The following is a 16080-nucleotide window of genomic DNA, read 5'->3' as shown; positions in this document are numbered from 1 at the left end:
ACATTTTCTTATACCCAAATAATACCTAAATACAAACACTAATGAAGTTAGAATAAAGACTACAGAAAGTATTCAAAAGGGAAACTTCATAACATTTTCATTGGATCCATCAGCAAAAAAGAGTGATTTTCAAATGCTTTTACCAGCCCTAGTTAGAAATGTATGTATGTATGTATGTATGTATGTATGTATGTATGTATGTATGTAGTAGCGGTTGGATAGCATAGCGGCTAGAGCACTGCCCTTTGGCACAGGAGACTGGGGTTCAAATCCTGGCTGGTACTTACCTTACCAGTAGGGATTCTTGGGCAAAGAGCCCCTAATGCTTCACCTGCCTACCTCGAATATGAGAGTGACATGTACTAAGAGAGTCATGCCGGCTTGGATGTTGCCCAGATTAACAAGGTCCATGTCAGATGTTGGGGAACCAGGACAATCTGACGATAAGTGGGCTACTGGGCTACTCATACATGGATGAGACAAGAGAACCTGGAATTGATGGAATGCTACTACAACAGTAGACCTAATGAGAGGGGATATATGAAATGTATGAGGGAACTATGGATGGATAGAAGACCTACATCCACACTAACTGAGAAACAGCTCATTACCCAATGCTTCAACATAGTGAAGAGGAAACTGCTCTCACAACTTGAGGTAGACCAACTCCACATTACAACCCGACTCAAGCAGACCTGGAAGAACAATGCAGCCAACACCTGAAGCTGGAACGTCGCTGCAACCCCCTCCATTACAGAACACAGCAGCTGATATGAGGAATAAGATCACGGATAAACTAGCTATATTCAACCGTCAAGACCGAATATCAAGGCTCAGTGGAGAAGTACCATCAGATAGTATGTTAGAAGATGTCAACAGAGCCCTCATGACAATCCCTACCCCACCATAACTCAAACCAATGAATTGGTATATGGTACAGCCAGTATAATCCTGGAGATGCTTGGCTACATGATCAAGAAGAACAGCAGTACATACCCCCCTGGAAAATGAGATTGGACGCTAAGATCAAGGCAAGTAGGAGAGAAGTTAGTCAGCTGGTGGAACTACAGAAGGGTGTGGAGATTAAGAATAAGACTCAGCTACTAAAAAAATTCATGGGCCTGACTGAGGCAAGAAGATAAATGCTCTGTTCTCCAAAGAACCATACAAGGTGTGCTCCCAACTGCAGTACAACCGCACAGTAACAGCAGACCCACCACCAGCAGAAACTGAACAGTACTGGAAGAACATATGGGAGAAACAGAAGATATACAACACCAATGCAAAGTGGCTGCAGGACCTAAAAGCAGAGTACAGCAGTCTCACAGAAAAGGAACCAGTCACCATCACAGTAGCAGACATCCAACAGTGGGTCAAGAACATGAAGAACTGGACAGCACCTGGCCTGGACACCTAGCAGCACAGATGAACCAGCTGCTAGCAGCAGGCTCCCACCCAGACTGGCTAACACAAGGAAGGAGAGTGCTGATCATGAAAGACCCCCACAAGGGAACAGCACCATCCAACTACCAGCCAATAACCTGCCTCCCCACAACATGGAAAGTGTTTTTAGGTATCATAGCCACCAAGCTACAGATCATATGGGCCAGTACATGAGCATACCTCAGAAGGGCATTGGGAACAATACCAGAGGCTTAAAATACCAGTTGCTCAGAGACAGAGCAATTGCATGAGACTCAAGGTCTAGTCAGACCAATCTAAGCACAACCTGGATTAACTACAGGAAAGCCTATGACTCAATGCCACACACATGGATTTGTGAATGTCTGGCACTATACAAAATCAACAGGATACTAAGAACCTTTCTCAAGGACTCAAAGGGACTGTGGAAGACAATACTAGAAGTCAACGAGAGACAGCTTGCACAAGTGGCCATCAAGTGTGCTATATACCAAGGTGAAGTACTGTCCCCGCTGCTGTTCTGCATAGGCTTAAACCCCTTCAGCCAGATAATCACAAGGACTGGATACGGGTACAAGTTCAAGAGTGGAACCACCATTAGCCACCTCCTCTACATGGATGACATCAAGCCATATGCTAAGAGTGAATGAGACACTAACTCACTGATCCACCTGACATGGATCTACAGTGAGGACACTGGGATGTCATTCAGACTGGAGAAGTATGGCCAGTAAAGAGAGGGAAAGTAGTTAAGACTGATGGGGTGGAACTACCAGTGGGCCACACAGCAGACATAGAAACCAGCTACAAGTACCTTGGTATCCCACAGTCACATGAGGGGGAGGTAACAACATCCAAGTACCACCAAAGAATAAGACAGGTCCTGAAGAGCCAGCTCAATGGGAAAAACAAGATCCACACCATCAACACGTATGCCCTGCCAGTCATCAGATACCCCGGCTGGCCAAAGGAGGACATGGAGGCTGCTGACATGAAGGCCTGGAAGCTCCTCACAATGTATGGAGGTTTCTACCCCAAGTCCACACCCAGAGACTGTACACCAGCCGGAATGAGGGTGGGCGGGGTCTGGTGAGTGTCAAAACCACTGTCCTGGATGAAACCCAGATCATCCAGGAGTACATCAATAAGATGGCACCCAAAGATGAGCTGCTAAAAGAATGCCTGAGGCAGCAGCAGACATGGGAGGAAGTTCAAGCGGAGGAAGTGCCAGGTCAAGACAAGACCCTGCATGGGATGTACCATTGACAGTTTGCTGAGGTGGCTGACATTGGGAAATCTTACCAGTGGCTGGAAAGGGCTGCACTAAAAGACAGCACTGAGGCACTGATCACAGCAGAGCAAGAACAGGCACTAAGCAGCAGGTCCATAGAAGCAGGGGTCTACCACACTAGACAGGACCCAAGGTGCAGACTGTGCAGAGAGGCCTCAAAGCAGAGACAGTCCAACACATAGTGGCAGGGTGTAAGATGCAGGCAGGAATAGCATACAGTGAACGGCACAACCAAGTAGCTGGCATTGTGTACAGGAACATATGCATAGTGTATAGGCTAGACCCTCCCAAGTCCAGGTGGGAGATCCCACAGAAGGTTAAGGAGAATAACAGGGCTAAGATCCCATGGGACTTCCAGATCCAGATGGATAGGCAGGTACTGGCCAATCAACCAGACATCATGGTAGTAGACAAGGACCAGAAGACAGCGGTGGTGATAGATGTAGCAGTGCCAAGTGACAGCAACATCAGAAAGAGTATGAGAAGCTGGAGAAGTACCAGGGCCTGAAGGAAGAACCAGAGAAGATGTGGAAAGTAAAGGCCAAAGTGGTCCCAGTAGTGGTAGGAGCACTCGGGGCTGTGACTTCTAGGCTGGGAGAGTGGCTCCAACAGATCCCAGGAACAACATCATTGCTCTCTGTCCAGAAGAATGCAGTGCTAGGAACAGCTAAGATACTGCATAGAACCCTCAAACTCCCAGGCCGCTGGTAGAGGACCCGAGACTGAGGAAGACACACACCACCCATAGGGGTGAGAGGGGATTTTTTTTATACACACACACACACATATCCATAGATACACATATACACAGACAAATCATATAAAGCCAATGGCAGTTTATAGCACTTAACTATATAAAAATTATCCTGATTTTGACATCTTTGGCAGAGATTAAATTAAACAGGCCATTTTATAGAAAAAGTTCAGCCTCAATACTTGTCAAATACCCTTTCAGAATACAAAGTCTTTCTATGTTCTGGATAGGAAGGCCCTTCAGACAGGGACTCACGCCCTAGTAACCTCACAGTTGGACTAGTGCAATGCACTCTATCTGGAGCTGTCCTTGTAGTACACTTGGAAGGTACAGCTGGTCCAGAATTCAGCAGTGCAGCAGCGAATGGCTCAATATGTCCATATGACATCACTGCTCCATGAGCTTCACTGGTTGCCATTGTGCTTCCTGGTGAAATTCAAGGTACTGGTTACTACCTATAAAGCCCTTCATGGGATAGGGCCAAGTTATCTGAAGGACTGCCTATCTCCTATGGTTTCTACCACTCCAGTAGAATGGTTTCTGCTCATATGATAGCAGTTGTGGCCAGGAGCACCTTTGCACAGCTTTGTGATATGCACCAATTGCATTCATTCCTGGAGAAAGAGGCTCTGCTCACAGTCCCTCATGCTTTAGTCACTTTCTGAATAGAATGCTGCAATGCAGTTTACATGGGGCTGCCCTTGAAAACCTTACAGAAGCTGCAGCTGGTTCAAAATGCAGCAGCGTAGGCAATTATGTGTGCTTCTTGGCTGGCACATATTACAGCTCTGTTTCATGAGCTGTTTTGGTTGCCAGTGTGCTTCGATTCAATTCAAAGTATTGGTCATTACCTATGAAGCCCTTCATGGCATGGGGCAGGGTGGACGGACTGCCTTTCCCCGATTGTGTCTACCCATGCCATCAGATCCAGAAAGAGTGGCATGTATGAGTCCTGTCTATTAAAGAACTCCATCTGGCAAAACTCAGGAAGAGAGCCTTTTCTGTTGTGGCACCTGCTATTTGGAGTATCATCCCACTGAAAATTAATGAGCCCCAAACCTGCTGACCTTTCATAAGGCCTTCAAAACTTGGCTATGTCATCAGGCATGGGGACTCTAACATATAGGAGAGCCTATGAGATGGTTATGTTGATGGTTGTGGTTTTTATATTGGCTGATGATTATTTATTGTTATGTTGCTATTATGTTGTGTTTTTAAGTGTGGTTCAGTGCCCAGAGTCATGATGTTGAGATGAGCGACCATATAGATTTAGATAAATAAATAAATAAAACCAGTTAATACCTTCCAAAACTGCAATCAAAATATCAATTACTCATTGTTCCTTTCCATTGCAATTCTCCATTCAGCATGGAGAAAACATGCCTTGGCATTTATTTTTATGCAAGGTTTTTCATCATAGTAAGAAATAAAACAATTACTAATTGAGCAAATTTCAATGTATGAACTGTTGAACTATGCAGTTTTTCAGGCCAAATGTAATTGTTTATATTGTGTTATTGTTATTGATTTGGATCCTAATTAATGTGACACCATCATGAGCATTGTTTCAATAGAATTTTATTCATAGAAAACTGCCATCTTTAAAACAGGGATAAACATTTTTTCCTGATAACCTTTACTGCCTACGGTCTCCAGAAATTTACTCCAGAGTGTTGGTAAAATGTCTGAAACAATATTGAGGGGAACAATATTGAGGGGTAGAATTCATTTTTACCTTCTTCCTCCTGTGGAAGTTTTTTGTAATATCATAGACAAGATAAACTTTTTCACCCATAGCAGAAAATTCAAATTCAGCCTAATACATGTTTTTATTAGTCTCAATTTGAAATAGAAACCCAGTGTATAAATAAAGCAACCTAAATAAACAACTTGCTTTAAAGCATTTTTTCCTGGGATAAATTATATCATTTCTTTTTAAAAGGCCAAATGTACCTGTGAATTCACAGACATTTACTTCAGCATGTTAGTTTAAAAACTGTGTTCCATTTTAATTGGTCTCAGAGGCCCTTATATTGCATAACAGTAAAATTTAAGATTGTTTAGAGAAGTCAGCAAAGCTCTTTAAGGAGAGCAAACTATTTTTATGAACTAACAAAAATATCTGAATTTCATCCAAACCATAATTTCTGACCAATCACGCCAATGCTGGCCATATGAAGTGGCTCTCAATTTTGGAATGTTAGAATAAATCCTTGAAGAGACGGATTAACAGACAGGGAGATGATGAGTTAGAGGGTGTATAACAAATTCATTTATCAAATGGATTGACAGTTTATCATCTACATATCAGTATGATTACATAGAGATATGCACACAACTTTCATATTTCTTCTGCCTTCTTCCATAACTAAAAGAAAATAATTCACCAGTAGTAATGTAGCAAAGAATTCTTCTTTCAGTCTCTAAGGCATAATATATCAGAAGAGACTTGTCACAATTTCTGAACAACAAATAGCAGAATACAAGGGAAAATGCAGTTAAGTTTTATTGTCTCCATGTTAGCAATTAACAAATTAATAAGAAACATGAGTGGTTATAGTAATGTAGGAAAGAAATGCCATAGCAGCTATCTCATCATGCAAAAAAAAGAAAAGAAAAAAAAAGTCCTTAAGGAAAATAATACAGTAATGTTAATTTTTGACTTAGTTCTAATCTTAAGGAAAAAAATAGAGAATCGGTTTCAATTCTGATGTTGAGTTTAAAAGAGTTAGTTAATCTCTGTTTACTTTCCTTTTCACTGTCTAAACCTCATGGTAAGCCAAAACTCTGAAGAGTTAATTCTTACTGTGATAAGCAGATAAGGTCTGTGCATGTCCTCTTTCATTCATAATATGGAATGTAAACAAAGCTACTTTCAATGTACTTATTTACATTCCCTGATTGTTAAAGTACTAATAATGTTTTGTCTTTTTACTATGCAATATAAGATACTTGATATTCTTTTTTTTAACATACACACACACACACACACACACACACACACACACACACAGTACTAAAGACTAAAACAATACGTGGGCTAATTGCTACTTGTAAGGCACCATGTGTGAGTTACCACCAAAGAATATCAGATTCTTTCTCCATTCCTAATCTGCAATATCACACAGTCCTAACCTTTTCATTGCTCCTTTTCACCCTTTTCCTGATATATCTTGAAGAACATAAGAAATAATTAAAATCTAGGTAAATGCTGTTGTGAGGAAAAACAAAATAAATTAACAAACTTTTCAGAAGGTCAACAGAAGGCTGACATTTATATTAAGTGATCACAAGGTTTCCAAAGATTAGTTTTACTTTTGCTAATAAACTTAGTTTAGGCAAAATATTAGTAAGCTTCATTCTTCTGTTTATCAGCAATAAGCTGTTTTTAAACAATTAAAGACTACAGTACATAAATGTTTAATGCACAGCAGACTGTTAAGCTGATTACATCATAGAAATAGTAAAATAGGGAATAAACACTTTTATTCACAAATCATTGTAATGCTGTTTTCCCACATGCGTTGGCTATCTGGGAAATTAACATAGTGAGAATTGTTGTTCTTTTAAAATTCCAGATTTCTTGGCAAAAAGAAAACAGCATTCTGTATGTTCCTTTGTGTAATAAAGACATTTAATCACACTACTAATCTTGAGGCCTTTGTATTTTAAAAGATATTACAAGGAATTCATGGATGCCATCACTTCTTGTTTCATACATATGTTTGCAAGTAGAATTTATGTCATGTCAGATTATCTACCTAATTCTAGTTAATTAACTGTGGTTTGCAGAGGGCTAGGAAACACCTGTGGGGTGTCTCTGGCAGCTTTCTGTACAAGATATTACTAGGGAGACATTTATTAACAAATAAATGTCTATTTGTGCATTTAGGCAGCTTTGCTTGTATTATACATATCTCAGTTTATCACAGAAGCAGAAGCTAACTACCTGGAAAATTATTTTAAATACATACATACATACATATACATATACATATACATATACATATACATATACATATACATATACATATATATACTCCTAAAATACTCATAGCATATCACTGCAGGAAGGCTCAAAAATCAGAAGGTCCTGTCGCAAGTCCAATGTTTATGCACTTTAGAAACATTTCAGAAAATCATGAATAAAAGTGGTTATTAACTGTAACAAAATCAAAATGGTCCATGTCTGAATTCATGGAGAAGAACAGAACTTGGTAATGCCAATAAGGACAGGAGCAGTGATGCCAGTCATTTTTAAATCAACTATTCAAACAGTTATTCTCTTACAAATTCAGAAAAAAATGTTTTCGAAGGTCACTTTCATGTAGCAGTACTTTGTAAAGTTTGCAGGATCTAACATTACAAGTTGTATAAATACTCTCTTGCTGATAACTATCTGTTTTAAATTATGAAAAAGAAGTTCAGTATACTTATAGAATTATATATGAAAAAGACCATTAGGTTTTATTTTATTTATTTATTTTTAGTGCTGGGATAAAAAAAAATGGTGTACCAATCACAAAACCTTCTAGGCTTTTTTCTAAAAAACAAAACAAAAACACAGTGGAAAATTTAGGAAGAACTATAAGTGTTTCATTAAAATCTTTTTTAATCTATAATTCTTGTCATAAAAAGCCATGTATATAAATAATCATGCACCTAATAATTTACAAAGACAGCTATCAACAGTGATGTACATTTTCCTTCTTTCTGAAACTTCTCCAAAGTCATTTTGCTCAAAAATACCTGCCAGCCACAGTATCTCCCTTTTCAGACGTTCTTTTTGGATCCCCAAATCCTTTTTCCATTTGTAAAATGTAGCAAACATTGCAGAGAGAAACCACTGTCCAAAAAAGAAGCTCAGAGAAAAGACAGAGAAACCCTTTTCATCTATTTAAATATTGGGTCAGCATTTTTCCTAATACTGTACTCACAGTTTTCCCTAACACTTTATATGTATGCTATTGAGAGAGGTTAACTGCACAGTTATGGGATAACAGCTTTTCATACCCATGCATACTGATGGAAAGTGTGAGCATGTCTGCATGTAAAATCATCATAAGAACTAATTTTCCATGAAACAATGTTATAGGAGATTTCTTTATCCACCAGCTTGAGACTACAAGACTTAAGCTTAGCACTGCACCTTAAGAAACAGTACAACAATGTAGTAAGTTCTTGTCCTAGCAATCTGAAAGAACAGAGAAAAGCAAATATGACAAGGCAAGCAAAGCAGAAAGGAGAAGACCATAACTTGCAAGATCTGTTCTATAATTATCCCATGCGTAAACAAAATAAATCTAAAGTGTTAGATTAGGGTAGGTAGGGTAGAAAATCTATATACTATTAAAACTCTTGCGTCTGTAACCTTCAATTGGACGAAATGGTGCATCCAAGGGCAACAATTTTTGAACCAAGATACCTCAAATGGGCTAACTTTCAGAATGTGTCCAAAATCCGGGACTCATGACTTCTATGGGATTGAAATTTGGGAAATTTGTGGCTGCTTCAGCACTGCCCTACTGGTGCGCTACTGCAGTCACCCCAAGTCACATGATCTTCATGGACGTATCCACGATCTGTTTCCTGCCTCCCTCTATCCTCTGTGCCCAATCGGCTGGTGGCAAGACCCAACAGGTGAGTGGCAATTGGCTGCTTTGGGACTGAGGCAGAAATTTGAAATCTCTTAATGACTGTGGGCATTGAGGGAAGGATGAGGGAGTGACTTGGATGACTGCTGGCAAGGTAGGGCTGGCTTGAGGGAGGGGGCCCTTGGGGACATGCTGGAATGGGGAGCAGGGGTGAAGTATTCCTCATGGTCCATGGCTCCCTTTGTTCCACCTCCCCCCAGCAAAGTGGCAGGCAGTTTTGCAGGTCAGCTAAGGAGGAAGAGGGGATGGCAACTTCACCGGGGCTCATGTCTGAGGGACATGAGGGGAGGGCAAATGGTGCAAGAGTATATTATATATGGGGAGGGGGGGAGGGAGGGAGATTTCTGATGCTCCCTGACAGCTTCCCACATGCAAAGTCAATGGGGAAGCCGGCAACAAGTTGTAAGTCGCTCATACTCCCACTGCTTTTTTGCCCTTGGTCATTCTGTTTGTCTGTTTAGGTAAGAAAATATCTCTGAAACGATGACTCAATAGGTCACGGGTTATCTAGTATCCTTTAAAATGTTCATAAATACTTTTTAATTAAAATCAAATCAAATATATTTTATAAATATTCCAAAAAGTCCCATATTTCTTCAGAAATTTTTATTCTCCCAGATATAAACAAGCTTACCTCCCTCAACATTGGATCCATTATTGAACTGAGATTGACAGCTCCTTCATAGGTTAAGTAGTAGAATACATTTAGAGATCTGACAGCTTCTGGCCCTTGCTGTTTATAGCCAAAAATCAGATCAATCCACTGGTGCAGTTGACAGGAAACAAATTCACTTTCCAAAGCCTGAAACAAAATACAACACTGTTTATATGGTTTCTGAAACTTATTTGCTGTCCACAATCTTACATAAACAATAATGGAAAGGTTAGAAAGATGTAAGTGCCTTAGAGGAAAAAAAAAATCACAAACTGTTACAATGCTGTTCACAGCTTTTAGAGTCTGTTGAACCCAGCTATTTCATGCAGGTCCCTGATGGAGTTTTAACCATTTGCAACAGAGTTGTACTAGTATGAAAAGAAAAGAAAAGAAAAGAAAAGAAAAGAAAAGAAAAGAAAAGAAAAGAAAAGAAAAGAAAAGAAAAGAAGTATTCAAGGTTGTACCATGCACAATTAATTCACTATGGCTGAGTAACCATAGTCTAATTTGACCATAATAGGGAAGGACAGGAGAGACTACTGTAATCATCCCAATCTTGTGCCCTTCAGTTGTGCTGGCTAGATTTTCTGGGATCTAATAGCAGATTTGACAAAACTGTAGTTTTCTGGAATATACTTATAGACTTGTGTCAATTGCACTTTCCTCTGTAATATGCAATGCATACAACAAGTATTGTAGAGTTTCAAACAGCCTTTTATACCACAATCATTTCCCCTCACCCACGGGTATCAATGGTTCTCATGAAGTGATTTATGTGCCAACCAGCATTATTTCAAATGGAGCCTAATATTAAAATCTTAGCTTCCCTTCAGTAGTAGGTCCCCTATATATAATTAAAATAGCATCACTAAAATCTTATTTCAGAATCTTGTCTTATAATTGAAATTAGCGCTAGAAATCAACCATACTAAATTTCTTTCAAACTCAGTTTTAGTCATAATTGCTACACATCTATCACTAATGGGTTAGGATTGACTTTTTTAAAAAAAAAGTTAATTTCAATTATAAGACAAGATCCTGAAATAAGATTTTCCATCTCTTATTTCATTTATTATGTTCTCTTCAGGCAATGTACCCTTAACTTTGATCATGATACAGTATAAAATAATGCTTTATTTCAAGGTAGTTGCTAAATTTTTAAAGACTTCAATTAATTATAAACTGTATTTTGTAAATATCATTTCTAAAGACGGGACTTATTTTTGATATTTTGGAGATGATTTTTCAGATTCATTAAAAGATGTCCAGTGACTCTAGGACTGTGAGCCCTAAAAGATAGACCACACTAATAAACATACACCATACAGATGTAAAGCTACACTTACTACAACAGCTATAGGATCTTGCAAGTCTGAATGTGCTTCCCTTCCTTCCTTCATCTTCATGAGAATTAAGGGGGAAGGGCTGTCTGAGGTGTATTCATAAACCACTTTCTTGGGCTGGGTGTAGTCTTGTTTATCATACTTGGTAGCAGGTATTCTTTCTGCCCTTAAAGCCCGCCTCTTTACTCACTACAAAGATACATATAACAAATGTTTATGCAAATAATTTCTGCATTCTTTCAAGTTCTTTGATTGATTGATTGATTGATTGATTGATTGATTATGTGCCATGAAGTCAGTGTCAACTCTAAGCAACTACATAGATTTTCTCCATGACAATCTGTCCCTAATCTGGTCTTCCAGGTCTTCCAATGATACACCCATCACCACTGTAACTAAGTCCATGCACCTTGCTGCTGGTTGTCCTCTTGTCTTTCCTTCTACTTTTCCCAGCATTAGAACCTTCTTCAGGGAGCTAGGTCTTTCCATAATATGCCTGAAACAGGATAATTTGAGTCTGGTCATTTGTGCCTCAAGTGAGAACTCTGCATTGATTTCTTCGATGATCCATTGATTTGTTTTCTGTTTCATTTGTTTGTACATGGTATTCTCAGGCGACTTCTCTGAACCAAAGTTCAAAAGCATCAATATTATTTCTATCCTGCTTTTTCAAAGTCCAACTTTCACTTCCATAGAGTTTCACAGGGAATACCACTGCATACACTATTCTGATTTTTGTATCATCATGGTATCTGAATAACTTTTCCAAGGCCTTCATGGTTAATCTACCAAGTGCTAGTTTGCAGCATACTTCTTGACTGCTTGATATCTTGTATGCTTAAGGCAGGAGCTATCCACTACTTCAGTATCTTAATTGTCAATTCTATGGCTAGTTGTTGTATCTGATGTTATTAGTTTAGTCTTCTTTATATTTAATTTTAGTTGAATTTTTTCCCTGTGCTCTTTGACTTTATTGCTACAGCTTGCAGATCCTTTGCATTTTTGGCTATCAGGGTAGTCATCAGCATAGCACAGGTTTTTTCTCCCAGTTTTAAAACCATGCTCATCTTCTTCCTATCCAGCTTCCATTAATACATATTCAGCATATATGTTGAATAAATGAGAGAATACAGCCTTATTTCACTCCTTTGCCAATCCACAGCCAGCCTGTTTCACCTGGTTCTGTCTGTACTGTGGCTCTCTGACCTGTATATAAGTTTTATATGAAGATAAGAAGATTTTCTGGGTTTCCCATTTTTCTAACTATATTCTACAGTTTGACATGACTGACACAACTAAAGGCATTTCTATCATCATTGAAGCACATACTGACTTTTTTTTTTGCATATTCCTTGGCTTTCTCAATTATATAGAATACATCAGCAATAATAGCTCCTGTTCCTCAGCCTTTTCTAAAGCCAGCTTGTGCAAGTTGACCAAGTTCTTTAGTGCAAGGCAATGAGAAGTTTTAAGTGAATCTAAAGACATCAGGGAGAGATTAAGACTTAACTATCTGAGATTAAGACTTAACAGTCCTTCATATAGTTAAGCAACCATACTTCCATTGATTAACATAGGCGTGTGCAAATATTTCAGAAATGGTGCTACAGAACTTGAAAGATTGCATACAAAGCACTTCTTTTTCTAATTGTTAAAGCAGTCAAGCTTGTGCAGCTGCTTGAAGATGTTGTTGGTTTGACTGGTGAAATAGCTGTGCATGTACATCCCTACAAAGGTACCCAAGATGAGCTTCTAAAGCGGCCATGCAGTTTTATTTTAGATACCTTAAGAAAATTTCATAGAACACAGGTTAAGTACAAATCAGATAAAGTTATCCAGTGAATTTGTCTAAAGATTTAAATTCAGGTCACATGGTCATCCAGCACACACTCTTGTTTCTGTACATAGATCAATGTGTTTTAGACAACAATTTCCATTAGCTTCAGCCAGAATAGCCAATAATCAAGTATCCTGTAATTTAAAATATCTCGAGGGCAAAATGTTGTTGAAGGTTGTATATAAGGGAGTAAAAGCATGCTGTAGATATAGAATATGGCAATGTATTGCTCTTACTTGTTAAAATGTCTTTACAAAATACAATCCCTGACTGTACAAAGTATTTTAGATCACATGGATTAGATTAGATTAGATCCGCAAAATCAGGTAACAGAGATTTAACTATCTTGTGTAGGTTCAGAGATCCTGGATCTGTCAGAGAGAAGTAAAAACTTCACACACTTAAATTATGAGGTTGAGAATCAATTCAAAGACGTTAGATAGCAGAATGGGTATACAATACAGCCTGTTCTTTACCAACTACAAGCCATCTTGCTGCTTTAATTGTGGTGATAGATGCTTTCTTTTTGCTAATGATGAATGAAGATCAACTGCCAGACCTGATGGCTTGTACACATAAAATAAGGAGTAAGTTTTTTTTTTTTTTTACATCAGACATAAAATATTTTGGGCTGAACTGGTTTCTCTGCCTGTACGCATTTCCGTCTAATTTCAACAGAGGACACTGCAGGTACACATTTCTTTCTGCTGGGTATTCTCTGAATGAAAGATCTCTTGAGATAAAGCAGAGAATAATTCATTCTGCAAACATGATAAATCAGGATCATACTGGATGGAAAGGTGATAATCAAATATTGTGAACCCTCCTGCTCAAACATTAGTGCATATGTACTAATAGACCATATTCTGAATTGGCTGAGGAAAAGGCAACAAAGTCAGTAGTATGATACATGGATCCTTAATGGAAAATTGCATTTCCCTTTGGATCTGAGAAGTGCAGATGAAATAATGCGAAGAAGCAGGACAGTTTTATAATTACAGAAATTAAGCATGGTTTCCTTTTCAGTGAAATGTCCTATTTAAACTGGGAAATTTACTCAGGCCCTGAGAAGCCACTCTGCAATATGCATACAGAAATGATTGGTTAGTTTCATTAACTGATGCCTGAAGAAACATTTATATTGACACATAAAAAACAGCAATTGTCTTAATTTGTGTGGTGCACTCTACACAAAAGCCCTAAATATGTTCAAATTAGAGCAAGCTGCTTGATTGTCACTGCAATCTCATGTCATGTTAATGCATGACAAACATTAAACCATACACTTAAATGGCAATTTATATCATTTAAATGTTTACTGCCTGAGCAACTCATCAGTCATTTAAATGTGATTTTCTGACAGCTAATTTCAGTTAATTTTCCTCTATTCACTTAATTAGAACTTTCAATCAGGAAAAGGCCTATCCATATCTTCATGTTCATATCATTTTTTTCATTTAGAAGCTCAGTTAGTAAATTGCTACATACATCCTTTATAATAGGTGACAATGTATTAAGTCATTCCTCTATCCACCCCACATCCCACCCCCAACAGAAAAAGCATATAAGAAAATCTTGAAATACATATACAGCATTTATCAGGAAAGCTGCTTATTTCATGAGAGGAATATTCTAGCTGATTCTTAAAAAAAAAACTTCACAAACACACACACACACACACACCAATTTAATTAAATATTAATGAATTCCAAATTGCTTAATAAGTTAAAAGCTGTGAAAACTGTGTTTCTCCAGAGTAGTCCATTTGGCTATAAAATTCCATAAGACTGAACCAGTGACAATCATATAAATTAATGCTGTCAGAAACATTGCTCCAGTATTCATCTTGTATCTATTTTGTTGAGAGAGGGAGGGAGGGAGGGAGGGAGGGAGGGAGGGAGAAAAAAGAAACAAACTAGTTTCATATCTGCCCACAAACCATCCACAAATTGGCCTGTTATAAAATTCTAGTGGGAACATCAGTATGCATTACATTGTCATAGTAAACTTTATAAAGTCTGAATAACAATTGTAACATTGTTTTGCAGTCATCTTTAAAATTCAAAAAAGTCAAAATTTTGTATATTTAATAAATCCTTGCAAGGGAACAAACACCAATTTCAATACTTATTCAGAAGAGAATTAGTGCCATAACAACAACAACAACAACAACAACAACAACAACAACAACAGGAGGAGGAGGAGGAGGAGGAGGAGGAGGAGGAGGAGGAGGAGAAGAAGAAGAAGAAGAAGAAGAAGAAGAAGAAGAAGAAGAAGAAGAAGAAGAAGAAGAAGAAGAAGAAGAAGAAGAAGAAGAAGAAGAAGAAGAAGAAGAAGAAGAAGAAGAAGAAACGGTCTTCAGTAGTCTAAATGGCATCAGCTGTAATCTTGATCCATACCCTTTCTGGGTCCTTTGGGGTGCCAGCCAATGCATAACCAGATGGGTCTAAGAGTTTGTCAGCAGTAAAGGAGGCTGTGTTGCCATCTGTCTTGATAAAATGGTGGTGTTCCCCTTCCTAAATAAGTTCTCCCTATACAGTATCTGGCCAATGTGTGATAATTCCTTCCCAGACACCAATCTTCCTTTCTAGGAAAGGTTGCTAGTAAGGTGGTGGCAAATAATCTATAGAGGATTCTAAAGGAAACAGATTATGTGTATCCTTTTTGTTCAGGATTCAGGCCCATTCATGGGACAGAAATTGGATTTTGTTGCTCTGGTAAATGACCCATGCCCAGACTGAGATGGTGGGAATTCAATCTACTTTGTCTTATTAAAATCTTAGAAGCATTTGATACCATCAACTGTGGTATTTTTCTGCACTCTCTGTGACCTTTGACAGTTGAGGACATCATTCTTTGGTGGCTTTCTGTTCATAACTGAAATGAGGTTCCAGTCAGTGATCTTGGGGGATAACAATCAAGCCCTAGAGAAGTCCAGTGTGAGGTTCCTTAGGGTTGGATTTTCTCCTCCATGTTAATTAACATCTACATGAAACTGCTGGGGGAGGCCAGCTTTCAGTTTGAAGTGAGGTGTCAGTAATAATGCAGTTGACATTAAGTTATACGCGGATGCCAAACCACAAATGCCATAGAAGCTCTGGAGAATGTGTGGAACTGGATGTGG

The 16080-nt window shown here is 38.5% G+C and overlaps 1 protein-coding gene across 3 annotated transcripts in view; it reads right to left on the bottom strand.

Moving 5' to 3' along the window:
- The window catches only part of LRBA (LPS responsive beige-like anchor protein), a 427822-nt gene that overhangs the window by 45266 nt on the left and 366476 nt on the right, over positions 1-16080 (bottom strand). For all 3 annotated transcript variants that reach the window (XM_088132764.1, XM_088132766.1, XM_088132765.1), the window contains exon 48: positions 9756-9923. In XM_088132764.1, the coding sequence (XP_087988890.1) occupies positions 9756-9923 (168 nt within the window). The remainder of the gene's footprint in view (positions 1-9755; positions 9924-16080) is intronic.

The sequence above is a fragment of the Python bivittatus genome, unplaced genomic scaffold (assembly GCF_059951505.1).
Source record: "Python bivittatus isolate LINGU-HERP-01145 unplaced genomic scaffold, Pbiv_v1 ctg000070_np1212, whole genome shotgun sequence".
Classification (NCBI taxonomy): Eukaryota; Metazoa; Chordata; class Lepidosauria; order Squamata; family Pythonidae; genus Python; species Python bivittatus.
This window is presented reverse-complemented; position numbering and strand designations above follow the sequence as displayed.